The sequence below is a fragment of the Cololabis saira genome, chromosome 6, assembly GCF_033807715.1.
Source record: "Cololabis saira isolate AMF1-May2022 chromosome 6, fColSai1.1, whole genome shotgun sequence".
Taxonomy (NCBI): Eukaryota; Metazoa; Chordata; class Actinopteri; order Beloniformes; family Belonidae; genus Cololabis; species Cololabis saira.
Window position 1 is genome coordinate 25760822 of NC_084592.1, and position 20994 is coordinate 25781815.

General features: G+C 37.3%; 1 protein-coding gene across 1 annotated transcript; it reads right to left on the bottom strand.

Annotated features, from left to right (window-relative positions):
* Positions 1–127: 127 nt before the first annotated feature.
* LOC133445597 (F-box only protein 47-like) lies at positions 128–18691 on the bottom strand. Its single transcript, XM_061722921.1, has 10 exons — positions 18502–18691; positions 12043–12204; positions 11780–11856; positions 10789–10863; positions 9610–9718; positions 9181–9354; positions 7204–7353; positions 6624–6766; positions 3516–3675; positions 128–346 (listed from the first exon to the last, which is right to left on the bottom strand). The coding sequence occupies exons 1-10, from the start codon at positions 18689–18691 to the stop codon at positions 246–248; spliced, it is 1341 nt and encodes a 446-aa protein (XP_061578905.1). The 3' UTR covers positions 128–245.
* Positions 18692–20994: the final 2303 nt, after the last annotated feature.

Consider the following 20994-nt stretch of genomic DNA (forward strand, 5'->3'; position numbering starts at 1 on the left):
AATGATGCATATTAAATAGTTTATAAAAGTCAACATCCACTAGAACTGGATCGTAGATCAGTCTGCTGCTGTTTGAAAACTAACCATTTTATAACTTGTCCTCAACTCCTTTTTCTCATCTTACTATCAGTTTGAAGGTTCATCCCACTTTTTTCCACTTCTTTGGTAAACCCCTTCACTAACTGGAGTTTGTCTCCTCGCGTCCCAACTGTTGCAAATCTTGTCACTCGTAATCTGCGTAATTCCTATTTGAGCAGCATGTGGAGTAATTTGGTGTGGAAATGAGCGCTGGAGTCCAGAAGGATGCTCAGGGTGTGGAACGTCTCTGCATCTTCAAAGTGGTTCCCTGGAAACACACAATAGCATTTTTGACTTTTTTTCCTTCATTATGCTTCAGTATGTAACAGGTTTGTCTCCACGCTTGCCTTTTTTTTTTCACAGCGACAAAACACATTGTGAGAAGGAATTACCAAACCCTAAGAACTCTTTCAATAACTATGTTGAGGATCAAAAGGAGGCATTGTGGGGTTTTTAATGGTAAAGCAGGAAGGCGGGACATAGCCAAGATCTAGTAGCTCATTGACAACTGAAAGACTTGGCGCCTTGCGTTGACGGAGGTAAATTCTTAATGTCATTAACAATTTTATCATACATAACTTCTTTCCGCTTGCTGGTTGTCCATGACTGCGAGAAGCAGGTTTTTTGTGCTCTGATGTGATGCAGGTGCCACTAGATCTTGGCTGTGTCCCTCCTCCCCTCTGCAGAATGATATAGTGCTGATTTGACACTCGCTTCAGAATTGCAACGGCGAAAAACGTAACTAAAAAAGACCGTTCAAAGATGGATATGGTTTTAGAAAAGATGGACAGAAAAGAAAAGTATAACCCAATAAGGTGACTGCACTTTTGGTCAGAGTTTTGATTTCTTGGGTACAGCTTCTGGGTTTTGGACGCCATAGTCACAACCCAAAATGTATAGAGCAAACGTTAAGGGAATACACACTTAATACACACTGTGCTTCTTTAAAATAAGGGTTGAACCATGGCAGTTACTGTAGGTAATAAATCAGCCTTGATTTAATATGATGTGTTCTCCATCCATCTTCTATGCTCATTTCATCTTTGCCATAAGGGGCTCTTCTTGGATCCCATCGCTGCAGTCGCTGGATGAGAGGCAGGTACACCCTGGACAAATCACCAATCCATCACCGACCACCCACAACACAAAATCTATATATCTATCTATATTTCTGCAAAGAAACGCTGTGTGTTTGTGTGTATGGAAGTGTGCGTTTCTATGAAAATCCACTTAAATATCCATTTATTCCTGGAAGATCACAGGAATTGTTGCAATCTCTCTGTTGTGCGTGTGAAAAAACATCCACTTTTCTTCCTTATCATTCACACACCTGCATCTCGCTGTGAGATTGGAGATACAGCTCCACAATCGAGCTTTGCAATTCTTTTTGTGGATTCACACAATGGGATTTGCACAAAGAGATAGTGTACAGACAGGAACGCTATGGACGCCTCCAGAGCGGAGCATCACTGGGAGCATGGAAGTGGTAATGACTTTTTTTATTCTGGCATGAACATTATAATGACAAACGTACCAGAACTGCCTCTATTTGTTGACCATGATCCCGGCCATTATAAGAGGCCTGGCCTTGAATTGAATCCAGTTTTTGAATTTAAGATAATACAGTGAAAAAAATGTTACGTTTGTGGTTGTGTGCGAGCATATTTGCAGACTCAAGAGTCATTTCTTTTTTCTTTATTCTGTTTTCCCTTGTAAATGTTATCCGCTGATCTTTTGTCACTTTTCAATAATTCATGTCCCCACTTCAACAAAAATGAACGACTCCCTCCAGTTGTTGGAAATTAGAATGTCTGCAGCAACAATAAAAGACTAGTTCAACTCAAGAGACAAATTAATGTCTGCTGTATGTGGAAAAACTGATGCAAACCCATCACCTGAGGAAAAGTGCTTCCACTAAAATAGTATAAGAAAACAGGACTTTGAAGTAAATGTCATATTTCTGAGCTGTCACACACTGCAACACACTTTCATAATAAACTGCTCCACACCAAAGGTACAACTATTTTCTCAACTACGCTTCAGCTGGGATTGAAGGCCAAAGACGGTCAAAACCTTTACACAGAATAAACTAGTTCAAGAGTACTAACCTACTATATGCTCCTACAGTATCAAAATCTCGGAAATGAGCCAAAGGAACAACATGTCCATTTATGACTGAGCCTACGACGACGCAGAAGTCCCAAGAAGAACGGAAGAACCCTGACCAGACTAATGCAAACTTCATAACTGCCATTCAATTCCTCACTGAACATTTGAACAGACAAAACAAAAGCTTGACAGAAATAGAAGTTAGACGAGAACTTAAATCACATTGCATTCAGCATGCAAGCGATTGGTGACTATAAAAAGTCAGTTAAGGAGATAACAAAAACCGTCAATGCTATCAAAAGAAAAAAAGATAAAAGGAGACTGACACAACGGAGGAACCAAGGGAAATAACTTGGGAACTCAAAAGACCTGGAAAGATATTTATGTGTCAAAGTCTTTAGGGAGACAAAAGTAAAGGATCTAAGAAAAGTTCACCATATTAAAACACAACATACTGTATAAGGTAATAATGTAAATGAGCTTTACAAAAGATTTATCAAAAGTGGAACAACAAAGAAAGAAAGCTTGGGAAACATGAAAAAAGGCCCATCCTGTGAGATCCAGTTTAATTCGTAAATGAGAAAGAGTCACTGATATGACATGAAAAAACCTACTGGATCAAACAAACTGTTACAATATTATATTATTATTATAAGCTAACTGAATATTAATGACTATTAAAATCTGTGTGTTGCAATTCTAAGTGATAAAAGTCCAGTCCATAGTCATCTAATTATTTATCCAGAGAAATTCTGAGTAAGTAAAAAATTATATGTATTCATTCACAATAATTCCTACTTAAAAAGTAATATTTTGTTTTTTCTTCAAGTTCCCATGATCACCATTATAATGTAAAGAGAAACAAAGACTTTCTGCATTGTACTCTAACGGTCAAAAATTGTTGAAATACTTTTCTCTATTGCAGATAAAATATTATTTTTAAGTACATAAGATGTATATATCTATTTTACATACAATTTGAAGTAATAGATGGGAAAATGAGAATTGTGTTCTTAAGTGCAAACTATTTTCATTTCAATATGTTCTCTGTCAGTTAGTCACAATACTATTGTATGATTAAATTATATTGCTTCTGGTTTTCAATCATTACATTTGAATAGTGAATCGCCACTATCTTCCACATTATCTTCCACATTATCTTCCTAATTTTTATCTTAATCTTGTGATACAACATTGATGCAACAAAGGAAGGAGTTCCTACATATTCTTTTTTTTTATCCAAAATTGTCCAATACTGATTTTTTTTTTTTGTCAGGTCATTACTGTACTTCCACAGCTGTTCTTTCCTGAAAGTTTCCTAAACTCACCTGTTAAATTAGAGTCCAAGAATTCCTTGGTGACTTCTGAGAACTTGTTTTCCAGTTGCTGGATGAAGCAGAACTTTTCAGGCGTTGAGGTGAAGACTTTGCAGATCTGCTGAACCAGCTTCACAGCCCAGCTCATGTGATAGCCGTCCTTCTCACAAACCTGAGGAAAAGAAAGAGCAAAATACATCTTTTTTTTCTTTTCTAGAAAACAAATATGACCAGAGTCAACTGATTGAATCAAAAGGTTCTGAGACTCGGTTTTGTTTACCATAAATAATTTTGCTGCAATGACCAAAATGGCCAAGAATGACTGACTGGAAAACTTTACATCACCGACTATTGTTGGGACAAAGTTGTTATCAAGAAAGAAGAGTCTCATATGATTATATCAACCTTTAAAGCATCAGATAGGAGTTTTAAAATAAGAGATCAAAATCGGCACCATGGATAGCACAACTGGCTACTAGGGCTGGGCGATATGGCCCAAAAGTCATATCTCAATATTTTCTAGCTGAATGGCGATACTCGATATATATCGATATTTTTTCTGTGCCTTAATTGGGGTTTCCCCCAAAGCATTATAGCATAGCATCTCTGTTAGCTTCATTTTTTCTGAGGCAAACCCTTAAAAAAACAGTCAGTTTTAATACAAAGCCTCGTGCCAAATGTCACACAGGTACCTTTATTAACAGAGGTCTGCACAATATCAAAATGTATAAAACAAATGAAATAAAAATAAACTGCCTGCATATATAGAATAAAAATGCTTCTTGAATAAAATAAAACAAATATTCCTTTCCTGAATAACAATTAAATTAAAATAAACTGTGCAATTAATACAATGTAGACAGTAACAGGCAGACTTTTCCACTGAGGTTGACAGTTGTGCAAATAACAAAACATTTGTGCAAATCTCAAATAAAACATTCAAGTCAATATGTCACAAAATAAACTATATCAAAATCATTAAAAAAAAAAAAAAAAACTTTTTTTTTTTTTTTTTTAAATAATCGATATAAACGATATTGTCTCGTACCATATCGTGTTTGAAAATATATCGATATATATTAAAATCTCGATATATCGCCCAGCCCTACAGGCTACTATTGCTTTATGACAAAAATAAGAAAAAAATTGAAGATGCGAGCAGCGATGAACGGGCCCTCGCACCCTTGTGCACGTTCAGGCTGCAGTGGAAGCGCTTGTATGACTTCATGTAGATTCTTCAGGCCTGGACATTTAGCGGATGACACCAGCCACGACTCTCTATATCAAACCATTCAAAAGTTATTGCAGAAAGTAGGAACTATCAAATATGGACCAATCAGATGAAGGGGGGGCGCACTTTTTGGCATCTATCATCGCCACGGTAACACTTTTGACTGAGATAAGTAATGCCCATCGTCGCAGGACGGAGACGCACATTTTGATGTATAACACACCTGGGTGCACGTTATGGTTCGGGCCGTATTAGCTGCCGAAAAAATGGCATAAATTTCGCCAAAATTACTATAATAATAATAATATAATAATTACTATAATAATTCAAAATGGCCGACTTCCTGTTCGGTTACGGCCATGGCGCCAAGAGACTTTTTTTTAAGTTGTGACATGATACAGGTGTGTAGCGATTTTCGTGCATGTACGTCAAACCGTATTGTGGGGCTTGAGGTACAAAGTTTTCAAGGGGGCGCTGTTGCGCCATTAGGCCACGCCCATTAATGCAAACCATTAAATATCACATTTTTCGCCAGGCCTGGCTTGCGTGCAAAATTTGGTGACTTTTGGGACACGTTTAGGGGGGCAAAAAGGCCCTCATTTCGTCTGAAAAATAAAAACGAGAAAAAAAATAACGAGAGAAAAGAAAAAAAAAATCTTCTTCAGATACAATAGGGCCTTCGCACTGTAAGTGCTCAGGCCATAATGACACATGATTACCATAAATATTTATTATTACTGGGGTACTTTTTTTTTCTATCATATAAGGTTCTGAGAAGGAATACAGTACACTGGGACAGTGGCTGACGAAGCAGGAAACTCATGGAGTCGAGCCTCAACTACGGTCTTTCTGTTTGGAGCATTTCCAACTTAAGCCTCATCAGAGTCGCTGCAGAAACAAGGTGAAGCGAGTATAAGAGATGGATGGATGGATGGATGGATGGATGGATGGATGGATGGATGGATGGATGGATGGATGGATGGATGGATGGATGGATGGATGGATATAAGCAGGGTCACCTGCATGTAAACTCACCTCAAAGATGCAGTGCTAAATTTGATTAGCCTTCACTTGTGACTTTTGAGCAAAGCCACATTTTTTCTTTCAAGATTCATGCATTATTCTCAAATCAAATTCAAGCACTTTTAAAAAGGTCCAATTCTACGTTTCCAACAACTTACTTGAGTTTTTATAAATTGCATATTTATATGAATAGACATACTGTATAATAAATTATTATTTTTAAACTGCATTAAAAAGTAAGCAAAAAGGATTTGCAATTACAGATGGATATGTAACTCGGTTGATGTACATTTAGCAAATGTTCTGTTTACTTTGATAAACTTGGGTGCTGTAATGTGGATCCACCTCTTCTGAATCAGTAAGTGCTCCTTTCTTTATATTATGGTTTTGCAAAATTCTTGTGGCCATGACAACTCACTAAAAGACATAGGACAAAGATGTTTTTAGAGTTAGTCGGGGTATTAGAGATGGCTGCCTATAAAAATGCAAGATCTGCTTTGTAACTGGGTTATAAAGAAGGATGCTCGTAGAATCTGTCAAGAAACTGTTGCCTGGAGTCGTTTTCTCAAACTGGCTGACTACACTTCTTTATTACTTGCTCTGTTGTGTGTTGACAGGGCCTTATTTATTTGCATGCAGACAATAAATGACTTATGAAAGTTCAGTCGTTCTTAAATCAATCTTGGCTTGACTCATGGGGGCAAGAATATAAAGCACCCGTACAAACCCTGATCTTAATTGAGTTTCTTCCAAGCTTATTGTTGCATGGGACACCTTTGTAAACTTTCCTCACTCTCTGTGTTCAGCCCAAATCATAAATGAGATTCATTATGAGGGGAATCTTTGAAAAAGACAAGCGCTCTCACCAGTATGATGTAAATAAAGAGTGTTGAGATCTCAGAGACTCGTCCACCGAGGGCCTTGCTGGCCAGGACCGTGTAGCAGAGACGGCTGCCACACAGCACCAAAAGGCGAGCCACATTCTCCACATGCCACGGTTCAGGAACGGCTGGACAGAGAAAGGAAAAAAAAACAAACGTAAAACAATATATTGAAACATTCAAAAAAAAAATAAGTAATTTAAAATAATATGGTAGATTCTACATCAGTCAAGACATATTTTCTAGATGATCTTGTCAGTTTTAGCACATTTTGTTCCCAGGGATTCTGTATCTGTCATGTGCATTTCTGTGGATGTGTGCAGGGCTGGGGCGGTTTTCAATTTTTTTTATATCTTGATATAAAGGCAAAAAATTACCACAGTTAAACGGCAACACCCCCCACCACCGCCACCACCAAATTGTGCCCATTTGACGTAACATTCACCTTTGCCACCAAGTTATCTACCGTATTAGCATCACACTACGTCCACCCACATGTGAGAATTGTGTTAATGCACAAAGATGTGTGTCATGAAAAAATAAGAAGCTCTCTGATATAAGATACCGATTAGCTCCTCAATGATCACCAGCATCGAGTCAGTGGTCCAGCCTTTGACTTCAACTTTGCCAAAAAGCATGAGGATGGCTTTAGCCATGTCCCACAGAGCGCCGTGGGGCAGACCCCGCTCCACCAAAGCCTGCCAGCCGAGGGCGCCTGCATAAGGAGAAATACAGCAAATGTTTCAGGAAAGACAGGGGAGATATGAATTAAGGGAACCAATTAATTTTAAATTACAGTCATGTAGAACTACAAGCAAAAAATGTTGCATTTCAAACAGTGGAGTGAGGCTATGGAACAGTCTGAGTAAGAAGCTGAAACAATGTCCAACCATCTACAGGTTCAAAAGCAAATACAAAGAAAAGATTTTTGCAAAATACATGGAAGAGGAGACATGAGGTAGTGATTGTGTGGGGATTCTGCATAATGTGTATATAAAATGGTATATATAATAAGGATTATATTGTTTATGATAAGATGTGTATTATGTATGTATATATATATATATATATATATATATATATATATATATATTAGGGGTGTAACAATATATCGTGCCACGAAATTTCGCGATACAAAAACGTCACGATACGTGTGGTGGAGGTGACAACCTGTATCGCGATATTGGATTATTAATATTAATAGCCTATATTGTGTTGACTAGTAATCCCGATCACAGGACTCTTGCAGGGTTTTGAGCTCTGAACTTTTACTTATGTAGAAGTTGCTGGTGTAGAGTTAAGCCTTACCTTATTAAATTAAACCTTTTTCGGGTCGTGAGTAGAATAAACACAGGGACAACTTCTTCCGAGTTGGAGTGTACTTTAATGTCCGCTCAACAGTGTAGGATTTTAGAACATCAACACAACACCTAGTGCTGTATCACTCCGCCCAATCTAAAACAGACTAATAACTACAGATAAACTGACTAGTGTCATTATAGTCCCTGATTTACAGAATATAAAGAATATATTTATAAAATAATGAACCCTGAATTACCAAAATAACTTTCTTAACAAAAATAAATCTTCTCTTACACTTATAAGGTGAGCATGAATCAATCTGTTTTATGATGTAAAATTGTATGTATTTATTTTCTTTTATTTATTTATTTATTTATTTAATTTTAGTTGTTAAATTTCTGGAAAAGAAAAAAGTCAGATCATACATGAGAGAAACTATTCAGTTTGTGTCTAAATATGTTTACTTGTATGAAACTGAAGATGCATAATGCAAACCTGACATTTACTTTTAGTTCAGTTTGTGGAAAATGGTTGGCCTGGCTTTCTCTTTAAAAATTAAACAGTTATAAAGAATTACAAACTGTAACAATAGGGCAAACGCACAGTATTGTTTTGGATTTTGTGTCTTTCAAATAAAAGACCATTTTTTTCCAGTCATATGTTCCTCATTCAAGGTTGTTAAAAAAATACTGCTATAATATCGTATCGTTATCGTGACCTCAATATCGTGTATCGTACCGTATCGTGAGATTAATGTATCGTTACACCCCTAATATATATATGTTGTATATGTATATTATCTATAATTGCTCTGGTAATAACAGGTATAATTTTTTGACAAAGTAAAGCTTGCTGTTTTATTTTTCTTATTTTTTCTTATTTTTATTTTTACTTCCTCCTACTCCTTTTCGGACATGAAGGTTTATTTCCCTTTGATTCTGTTTAATGACTGTTTATTTGTATTCTTTTTTGTTTTGTGAAATTGTGTTTTTTTTTTGTTTTTTTGTTTTTTTCTGTATGCTCGAAATAAAGATTTCAATAAAAAATAAAACTTGTAGGTAAGGTATTTTTTTTAATCTATTACTAGTTTATTATGACTGTACATTCAACTATTTGGGGTTGTAACATTATTACTCTCAGACTCTCTCAATATCCCTTAAGTGCCCCAACAGCCACATTTTAACAAGGTAAACACCACTTGATGTTTTTGTTTTAAACTATTCTGTGCAAGTTGACTCACCCTCAGGCAGCAACGGTCCGTACAGGATAAACAGCAGGTGGGCCTGACTGACCATGGGCCAGGGCTTTAGTAGCTGTATGAGCCAGAACTGGCATTCTGATTCGTTCTGCCACGAGTCCAACAGAACCTGACGGCAGAAGAGTCGCAGCTGCAGCTCTTGGAATCGCTTCACCCCTGGGTACACAAATATTTACACATTTTTCTCAGCCTTGTTTCCCATGTCACTGCTCTCTTAAACCCTTCAAATTCAAAACCATGTAACTGCCTTCTTTCTCTAGTGATCTGACCCACAAAGAGAGACATAAAATCTATACAAGTATTACGAGACTGACACTGTAGCTTTAGCAGAAAGGATGAAGCCCTGCATCAAGAGTTGTTCTCCATTTAAGTTTCTGCTGTTCTCTGCAGCATTTCCACACTAAAACACACCTGGTTTTGCAGAAATTACTGCTTCAGTCTTCTGCAACAGGTTTGTGAAGTCGCACAAAAAGTTGAACACTCTGTAGCACTCCAGCTCATCCCATCCTGCAATCAGAGTCTGCAAGGCAATGAGTAAAACCCCATTAGGGCTGCGCGATATATCGAGATTTTAATATATATCGATATATTTTCAAACGTGATATGGTACGAGACAATATCGTTTATATTGATTATTAAAAAAATTTAAAAAAAAATTTAAAATATATATATATATATATATATATATATATATATATTTTTTTTTTTTTATGATTTTGATATAGCTTATTTAGTGACAAATTGACTTGAATGTTTTATTTGAGATTTGCACAAATGTTTTGTTATTTGCACAACTGTCAACCTCAGTGGAAAAGTCTGCCTATTACTGTCTACATTGTATTAATTGTACAGGGTATTTTAATTTAATTGTTATGCAGGAAAGGAATATTTGTTTTATTTTATTCAAGAAACATTTTTATTCTATATTTGCAAGCAGTTTATTTTTATTTCATTTGTTTTATACATATATATATATACATATATATATTGTGCAGACCTCTGTTAATAAAGGTACCTGTGTGACATTTGGCATGAGGCTTTGTATTAAAACTGACTTTTTTTTTTTAAGGGTTTGCCTCAGAAAAAAATGAAGCTAACAGAGATGCTATGCTATAATGCTTTGGGGGAAACCCCAATTAAGGCACAGAAAAAATATCGAGATATATATCGAGTATCGCCATTTAGCTAGAAAATATCGAGATATGACTTTTGGTCCATATCGCCCAGCCCTAAACCCCATCATGCACTATTTCCACGATTGACTTCACTGTTTAAGCTTTTTATTAAAATAAATGGATGAAACGAAAAGGTTAAATATAGATGAGTCATTACACAGGCTTCTTGTAATTAATGCTGGTTTTTGTAGCACACATGCACGTTGTCATGTCGCTGTAAGAGGCTGTAACGGTGGGGCGTCGGGGTTCGCTGCTAGAATCTTTATCTCGGGAGGAGCCCGTTATTAATGGAATTTCAATGCAGTCCTACTGTGCTTATCTTGTCCTAGCTTTATCTACGGTGTCATTTCCTCTAATTACATTCACGTTTCAATCCACTGCAGCATTTTCAGCCTTTATTCTGTGAGTCACTCACCTTGAGGAAGGCGCCATACCTGGAGAAACCGGCGCAGTGTGGTGCAATGCACTGCTCCAACACGAAACAGGGAACCTAACACAAACCACATGGTTGATTTTCTCTTTTTTTTTTTCTTTTGCACTGCTGAACAATTAGTGTAATAGCAATAGTCACATTTCAAACAATGATATATAATTCAACAAAATGGTTCTACTTGGAAATGTAATATGAACTTGTAATATGAAAAAAAACAATAAAATGCAATAAATACTCTTTCTAACTGTACAGTGTGAAATGAAGTAAAATCCTGTACATTAAGTCAATCATTTAAAACTCCTTACAGCATAGACCAGGGGTCGGCAACCCGCGGCTCTGGAGCCACATGCGGCTCTTTAGCGTCGCCCTAGTGGCTCCTGGAGCTTTTTCAAAAATGTTTGACCCTTTTTTTGTCTTCTTTTTTTTCTTTTTTTTTTCTTTTTTTCCTCTTTTTTTTCTTCCCTTTTCCTTTCCTTTTTAATCTCGACATTTCGACTTTTTTCTCGAAATTGTACTTCAACATTAATCTCGACATTTCAACTTTGTTCTCGAAATTTTGACTTTTTTCTCGACATTTCAACTTTTTTCTCAACATTTCGACTTTTTTCTCGACATTTCGAATTTTTTCTCAACATTTCGACTTTTTTCTCGAAATTTTTACTATTTCCTCGACATTTCAACTTTTTTCTCGACATTTCGACTTTTTTCTCGACATTTCACCTTTCACCATTTTCCTTCATTCTAAGGCTGATACAAGACTTTTCATTTTTTGCGGCTCCAGACATAATTGTTTTTTGTGTTTTGGTCCAATATGGCTCTTTCAACATTTTGGGTTGCCGACCCCTGGCATAGACGGACACACAAAAGAAACTTGTTCTGTCTTTCTTACCTATTCTAAGTAAAAATAAAAATCCCGAACATTAAATCAGTTATTTTCTGTTTTTACTTGTCCTCTCATGTGTCCCTTTCTTACCTGAGAAAACATGCAAAAGACAAACTTTAACCTTTCCTTTGTGGGTAGCAGCAAGGTGCACCTCTTGAACAACAAGCCTGAGATGCCAAACACAAAACACACCGCCAAATTAAAAGGTGCTGCCTTCTGATCATTCAGTTGTTGGACAGTAAATGGTGAGGGATGATTTGATCAATACGATTTTGTATTAAATAAAGCAATAAAAGACATTTAGCAAAGAATAGCGAGAAAGCTACAAATAACAGAAGCCTTGATTGACGTACCCAGCTCCCTGTAGTGTTGAACAGTGCATCTCTGTTCAAGGTACATGTTGTTGTGAAAGCTGGAGACGATGTTTTTATTCTTCCAGGCCATGGAGGAGATGTAGTCCACAACGTAACCAGCCATTTCCTTTGACACCATACTGAACACGCTGATCTCCAGCACTGACAAACACACAGGCACAAAATGTTTATAAATGGATTAAATATTAGGAGACATAAAGCATAGTATTGTTCTTAAAATCTAAATGTCAGACAAAAGTTGACTTAATTCTTTTGAATGACTTAATTAATACCAACAGAAATACTGCTGTTTTTTTTCAACACTTTTAAACAAAAGATATCATGGTCATTGAACTATGTATATTTAAAAGGAGCTGTATGTAAAAGCAATAATAAAACGAATCATAAAATGACCCCGATATGTCAACAGACATTTAAAAATCATGTTCATTTCAAATACTTATGTCACTGACAACAGCACTCAAGCCAGGATATTCCAGTTTAAAAAGAGGAGTTGCAGCCCTCAACTGATGTTTATGTTGTCATTTTTTGTTTTGGCCTGAAGCTCCACCCTCCACTTATCCCCCAATCACCAAGTCAGTATTGTTTCTGAAGCTCCACCCTCCACCTATCTCCCAATCACCAAGTCAGTATTGTTTCGGCATCCGGGTTGCCAGCTCGGCTCTAATTATCGCAGCAGCCGCTACGAACGTGTTGGATGAAAAAAAGTCTAGCTTTCCAAAAACTACATTATTACTTCGCAAAAGATCTTTCATAAAGCATTAAATACAGAAAATAAACTAACTGTGTAAGACTCGTCGCTTGCCATGGCAGCCTACGTTCCTGCTGCATTCTGCAGCCTACCTGGCAACCTCTGGTCGGGGGGAGGAGGGGGAGGGTACACGCCGCTCAACAATATTTTGAAAGTGACTGCAGTACCAGTTTTGGCCATTTCTTACAGACGGCTCCTTTAAAAGGGACCTATTATGAAAAAACACGTTTTTTTCTAGCTTTAACATATATAAAGTGGTCTCCCCTCAGCCTGCCAACTCAGAGAAGGAGTAAAGCAACCAAATTCTGCAGTGTCTGTACAGGCGCCCGGATGAGCCGTCCAGTGTAATGTGGCTTCTACGAGCCGTTCAGATTCGGCGCATTTTCATTACGTAACCAAAATGCAAACCACGCCCACAACTATAACACCATTTAACTGCATGCAAGCGTCCGATCGCTGTCCATCTCCCTCCAGCCAGCTGCCACTTTATTGAGGTTTTTGTAGTGAAATGAGGAGGTATCATAGAGATAACTTCTCATTTCAACTAACTGGATCAACCGTTCCTCATCCATGACTGTTTCCTACAGCGCTTTCAACCGGCTTTCAACGCGAGCGACAGGAAGAAAATAGAAGCAGGGCGTCTGACAAATGTTCAGCTCAAAACGGCGCAGCGCTGCGTCGTTGCGGCCAGTTAGGACAGTCCAATAGAAAATAAAGCAATGGAATTCATTTTGTCGGTGACGCTCACTCGCATCGCATGCAGTTATGACACGGTGTAAATAACTCCGCCGGCCGGAGCTTCCGCCATTTTTTCGTATTGGTGAATCGCGTCATTCAGGCAGCCAATCAGCACAGTGCCTCATTATCATAGCCTCCCCGCCCACTCAGAATCCTGCATAGATAATGAGGTTAGAGAATGAGATGCTGCAGACATGGCTCAGAGGCTGAATTTCTAATTTATGTAGCAAAAAAAATCAAAAGCTTGTGTTTAAGACATTCAAGGCCTGTTTGAAATAGACATTAGATGCCATAATAGGTCCCCTTTAAGTAAAGTTGAATTATATTTTCTTTAATTCATTTTAGACTTTTTTACATACAAAAAGAACTGCACTTATGCCTAACTTGATGAAAAAACTAAAAAGATGGTGAATATATTTGGATGAAATGAGTTCTCTTTGCTGGGTTGATGGACTCTCCCTTAGAAATGGGGTGGGAAGTTCAGTAATTTGGGAGAGATGGAGTAGGATTGCAACTCTTTCACAGCAAGAGGAAGTGGGTCTGGTTGAGGAGCCTCATGGGAAACTCCATGGGAGGTGTTTTGGGCATGTCCAGCTGGGAGAAAACCACAAGGCAAATATAGATACAGATATTATTATTATATAATAATAATCTCTGCAGGACATGCTGGAGAGGCTATGTCTACTGGCTGGCCAGGGGACTCAGATGTAGCTTCCTGGGAGTGAAAGTAGTCAGGGAGAGAGAGGTCCGGGCTTCTCTGATCAGGCTGCTGCCCTCACAGCCCCAATCCTGAGAGGGATGGATGGATGTATGGGCTATATGTGCAAGTATAATAATGCAACGTCATATAAAATATAAGTTTAGTGTAAAGTGTATCTCTCTGAGAAGCAAACAGAAAGGCCCTAATTTATATAGCAAAAAACTATCAAAAGCTTGTTTTTAAGACATTCAAGGCCTGTTTAAAATAGGTATTAGATGCCATAATAGGTCCCCTTTAACCAGGGTTGCCACCCGTCCCTTGAAATACAGAATTGTTACGTAATTGGGAATTAAAAGTTGCGTTCCGTATTGAACCAATACGTATTTCACAATTGTCCTATGCACGTCTGTCACACTCGCACACACATGAACAACGAACTAACAATAATGAACAAAATAAAGAAAAGGATATATAAAAGACAGCAACATATGTTGGTTCGCTCTGTTATTTATTGACGTCATAATATACAGGTGAAGGTTGGAAAATTTGAATATATTGCAAAACTTCATTTGTTTCAGTAAATTCAACTAAAGGTGAAACAAATATATTATTTCCCACTACATGAAAAGTGAGATATTTCAAGCCTTTATTTGTTATAATCTTGATGATTATGGCTAACAGCTTATGAAAACCCCAAATAAAAAAATCTAAAAAAATTAGAATGTTTAATGAAATCAATAAACAATTCAATCATCAAAATTATAACAAACAAAGGCTTAAAATATCTTGCTTTGCATGTAATGAGACTAGGTAATATATGAGTTTCACCTTTTAAATTGAATATAAATTAACTTTTACACCATATTCTTCACCTGTATCTATATTCTACATCTGGGCTGATGTGGATATACATAGCATAGGAGGATATTTCAATTGCTAGTATGGTTGGCTGTCTGTACCATGGATCTATAATAATAACTGGATCGGACGTCAAAAATGGCCGCCCATTCATTTCAATGCCTTCTGCTCAGCCAGCGCATCCGCCGAAAAAATCTCTGACTTCCGGGTTTACTTCCGCATACAGCGGCCCATAGAGCATGCGCAGTTGAGTCACCTCCCATGATGCTCTGGGGCCTCCCATCATGCCCCGGGGCAATGACGCGAATATTAATATAATATGTATTAATATAATATATTAATTAATGTATATTATTACATGTATAGCATTACATATATTATTAATGTATTAATATAATATAATTATATAATATATATTAATATAAAACATCCGTGGAATGCACGGACACGGCTGTGATGTCAGCCGTGACGTCACGCCCAGAAAGAGACTTTTCTTTTACTTTTCTGGCCGTTATAAAACATTATTGACGGATATAAAGTCCATGACTTAAAAATATAGAATACAAAGATTAGTAATTGCCGGGGATTACAGCTGGAGGTGTCCTGTGAACAGTTTTAGAGGCTTCTCTTTTACTATTGCGGTCTATGGGAAAAAAGCTTTCTGGGCCGCATGGGATTTTTGGTTGCAGTACCGCGGTTGGCCACTGGAAAAAATCGGCGCGCCTTCTGAGTGCCAGACCCGGGGGCTGGTCTGTACAGTCATGCAAGTTCAAAGCTATTAAAGCACTTTAAACTTTAAATCAAAGCATTTTGTTTTTTGTTCTTAAATAAATACATTTCTATGCATTTTAGGAGTTTTGGGGATGTCCCTTTATTTGGCGCCTGTGCTGCAGAAATGAGGGGTCCCTTATTTCTATTTCTTAAAGGTGGCAACCCTACCTTTAACACAGATCAAGTTTGAACATCTTTTGTCAGACTAAATTAGGACCATAAATGGGCTGAAGACAGAACAATTTTGAACAACTTTTGTTGGGGTGAATCTGGGCCAGGTCAGACAGGCTATGCACAGAGCAATGTTGAGTGCAACGATGGCTGACACATTCAGCCCAAAACAAAAAAAGTCTGTGGACATCCTGATGTAGAACACTCCCGCCAGAGTCCTTACAAACACCAGGAAACTGGACCACATTACACCGGTCATGAAATCACTACACTGGCTTCCAGTGAGTCAAAGGATAGAGTTTAAAATCTTACTGCTGGTCTACAAAGCACTGAATGGTCTTTAATGTTGATGTAAAGCACTTTGAATTACCTTGTGTTGAATTGTGCTATATAAATAAACTTGCTTTGCCTTGTTTGGTGGATTAAAAAAAAAAATTAAATCACACATGAATACTACTTATATGTTATATATTTTATCTTTAATTTAATGTTAGATGACATAAACAAAACTCAGACAATAAGTATCTGTTTGTTGACCCCTGCTAAGATCTAGAGCAGGGGTCGGCAACCCACGGCTCTAAAGCCGCCCTAGTGGCTCCCTGGAGCTTTTTCAAAAATGTTTGACCTTTTTTTTCCTTTTTCTTTTTTTTCTTCTTTTTTTCCTTTTTTCTCTTTTTTTCTTCCTTTTTCCTTTCCTTTTTTAATCTCGACATTTTGAATTTTTTCTCGAAATTTCAACTTTTTCCTCGACATTTCGACTTTTTTCTCAACATTTCAACTTTTTTCTCAACATTTTGACTTTTTTCTTGAAATTGTACTTCAACATTAATCTCGACATTTCGACTTTTTTTCTCGAAATTTTGACTTTTTTCTCGACATTTCGACTTTTTTCTCGAAGTGCATAATGAAAAAAAAATCTTCCCCCAGTTTTAACTAATACAGATACATGCAGCATGTGTTGCCTTCATTCTAAGGCTTATACAAGACTTTTCATTTTTTGCGGCTCCAGACATATTTTTTTTTTGTGTTTTTGGTCCAATATGGGTCTTTCAACATTATAGGTTGCAGACCCCTGATCTAGAGCAGTGGTTCTCAAATGGGGGTACGCGTACCCCTGGGGGTACGTGAAGGCACTACAGGGGGTACGTGAGATTTTAAAATATACATATATTTAAAAAGTAGCATCCATGCAAAAATCCTTTAAAAATAAATATTTCATAAATAATTGAGGAAAATATAAGTCTAAATTCATAAAATGAATTCTATCTTCAGGAGTAGGCTATTCAACTTATTATCCTAAAACCGCAGAGTATCCCCCACACCAGGATGGTTCCACCTAACCTGTCAATCACCTGGCTTCACCTGTCAATCACTTGGACCAACGATGGAGTCGTGGTTGAAGCATAGCAGCAATATTTTTATGTTTAATAAATCAGTTACTGATGGCACAGTGCTCTGTTTTAGGTCTTTTTTTTACAACCAAAAGTGCTTTGCGCTGGTTAGGGGGTACTTGGCTGAAAAAAATATTTCACAGGGGGTACATCACTGAAAAAAGGTTGAGGACCACTGCCCTAGAGCAGTGTCTCCCAACCTGGGGTCCGGGCTCCCCCTGGGGGGGCGGCCGAGATCTCTGGGGGGGGCGCGAAACTTTGTCTGCTTTGAAATTATGCAGTTGTAAAAATTATATTTGCGAATGAGTCATTCATAAGACATTGTTAGTAATAATTTATGAATGTCTTGAATATTTTTTGTGTTTTTTTATACACTGGTGACAAACCCAGGAAATTATTTCATTCCTTATTATTATATCATTACTCAACATTTAATCTACTCCGACAGGTTGTTAAAGGAAAAATGTAAAAGAATGTTTGTCTCATATTAAAAGAGCCATTTTTCAGAAATATTTGTATGTCCTTTTATGCGTATTTTATACATTAGTGACATTGGAGAAGAAAAAAAAAGTAATACGTATACAGAGTAAACCAAAGAGAAAGGTATCAAAAAACATAAGAGACTATTTTGGTGCTGTACGTACGGGTCGGGGGGGCCTGGCTGGTCTAATGCCGCGTTCCATTTGTCCTAGGAAGTCGGAATTTCCCAGTTCCCAGTCGGAATTTTCAACTGGAACGCCCCTCGAAGTGGGATTTCCTACTGGGAAAGTGGGAGAAGCTTCACCACCCCCGAATTACCATTCCAAGATGGCTGCCATTCCCAGTTCCCAGTTCCGATTTCCGAGGTAAATGGAACGCGGCATTAGACACAAGTAGGGGGGAAACAAGGAAAAAAGGTTGGGAACCACTGATCTAGAGGATGTGTTTTAAGGCTGATTTATGGTCCTGCGTTACCCTCGCAGAACCTACGCCGTAGAGTACGCGGGGACCCGGCTGTAGGCTACGCCGTAGGCTCTGCGTCGCTTTAACGCAGAAGCATAAATCGGGCAGAGCAGCACCTGAGAGTGTGTCCAGCAGCATGTGCAGCAGCTCCGCCGGGAGGCCGCACAGCAGGCCGGGGTCCGGGCTGCGCTGGCTGCGGGTCACCATGGTCCTCACCGGCCGCTGCTGGGGCTCGCTAAGGCGCTGGGATTTATGAGCCCAGGTGTACTTCCTGACGTCTCCGACTTTGTCCCTGCTCATCTCCATCGCTGGCGAACCGAGAGAGAGAGAGAGATACAAATACGACAAAAAAGTGTTTGGACAAAGTTAGTGAGAAACCTGTAGGAGCTGCTGCCTCGGTGGCTACATTACACTATTCCATGGTTTAGTTCGTCCACTTTCAGCATTATTTGGACTCACACTGATATACATAATTCGGATAATATGTTTAACTATAAACAGCAGCTTACTTGTACTTTTAAAGTGCAAGGAGCGTGTAAAAGTATCTGCTAACAAATTCTGCTGCGAGCCGACGTACCTGTCTGATGACGTCATGCACAATGGCGCGAAAACACTTGAATGAATGAATGAATGAATGAATGAATTGTCTTTATTTCGGTCATTGTAAAGTTATTTTACAAAACAAAATGAAAAAAGTAAAATAAACATTGCTTTTGCCGAAAAGGTGTAGGCTGAAGCCGTAGCTTAGGCTATACCCTTTTTCTCTTGTGATCAGCTTAAAATCTGAAACATTAGCATTAATCCGTGGAAACAAAGAATGCATAAAGAAGACAAAATATTTGATTTGATTTGATTTATTTTATTTTTGTACATATAAAAAAAAAGAAACAACACTTCATGAGAAGTTTAAGAAAACAACAACAAAATAAAACAAGGAATTTCATCCTTTAAAACTTGCTAACTTGAATTACATGTGCCAAAAGAGTAGGAAGAAGTGTAAACTTATTTAGTCCTACCCCCATTCACTGATCATTTAACCTCTATTTATAATTATTCACACACTGTACTCACACTGCTAAGTAACAGTATTGTTATTATTATTATTATTATGACGTTTCACGACGTTTCACATTCTAGAATGTTTTTAATAATATACTTTATAGTTATAGTGTTTTATATTTATTTGCAATATTTTCTTTAAACATTTTCTTAAACTTGTAGATAGAACTGCACATTTTTAGGTCGTTGTCACAACTATTCCACCTTTCTCTTGATGTACATCTCTTTTTAATATGTGTTCTTGCTGTCGTCATCTCAAACATGAGTTTCCCCCTCAGGTCATAGCGGGTTTCTTTTATTTGGAACAAATCCTGAATGCAGTCTGGAAGTAGTTTCTGCTGGGACTTCCTGAGTGTCTCAACTTCGTTCGTTTTTGTTTATTTCGAACATGTATAAAAAACAAGATAAAAGATAAGAAAACAAATACAGGTGGGCATTCCACCACATAAAGAAAAAAAACCAACATCAAAACACATATTTCAGTTACATGTTCGAAAAGGAGTGGGGGGAAGAAACATATTTAATCCCACCCCCTTTCCACAACTAAATTATATGTCTGTATTTAATTTTTATACTATACACTAATTTGTATGAATATATATATATCATTTTTACAGAAATAACCTGTACAAGATGTAAGTACATAGCCTACAAGATGTAAGCTCTATCATAAATATAATATAACTATGATATAAATATAATACGTATTTCTAAGTATATAAACATACAAAGACAACATGACAAAATAGCAGAACATACACAGCTGGTGATCTTTAAACAGTCTTCACTTTCATACCTCAAATAAACTATTTCTTTATATTTCTTCTTAAATTCTTTTATGTTCTTTTAACTCCAAATTCAAACCATTCCGCAGTTTAATTCCACAAACTGATACACAAAAACGTATTTTTGTTGTACACACAAATAAAGATTTGAAGTTTAGGTTACCTCTTAAATTATAACCCCCTTCCCTCCCAATGAATAATTTCTGAATGTTATCCGGTAGCGAATGATTTTTGCTTTAAACATTACTTGTGCAGATTGAAATGCCACTAAATCCATGAGTTTTAGTACTTTAGAATGTAAGAATAGTGAGTTAGTTCACTTTTTTTGGGATACTGCCAATATTCAAAAAAACACTTTATTTTTAAGTATCCACGATGTCACGGAGGCAGGTCACTTTAAAAAGTCAGTAGCGTACCTATGAACCTAATTAACCTATTTAAAAATATTAAATAAAATAAAAAACAATATTAGATGTAAAAGCGTGCTGCTTTGTGCATCTGTGCATTCTATTTTTATGCACTGACTGCCCAAAAATAAAATAAAATAACATGGATGGGTGGAGAATAAGACCACTATGTTAGGCCCTATCCCGTTCATCCCAAAGATTGTCTGTGGAGTTGAGGCTTGGACTGAGGTGTCAATTGTATGTCAGTCTTTCAAAAATTGCTGCTGTTGAGCCCCGGCAGTGTTATTGTGGAATATGTTATCAAGAAAGAAAGATATAATGAGGAAAAAGTCTTTCAGGTACTCTGTATTTACACTAG

Coding starts and splice junctions, on each gene's coding strand:
- LOC133445597 (XM_061722921.1), bottom strand. CDS start 18,691: ATGGAGATGAGCAGGGACAAAGTCGGAGACGTCAGGAAGTACACCTGG. Junction 7,354..9,180: donor CGGACCGTTGCTGCCTGAGG/GTGAGTCAACTT, acceptor CTCCTTATGCAG/GCGCCCTCGGCTGGCAGGCT. Junction 347..3,515: donor CTTGGACTCTAATTTAACAG/GTGAGTTTAGGA, acceptor GTGTGTTTCCAG/GGAACCACTTTGAAGATGCA.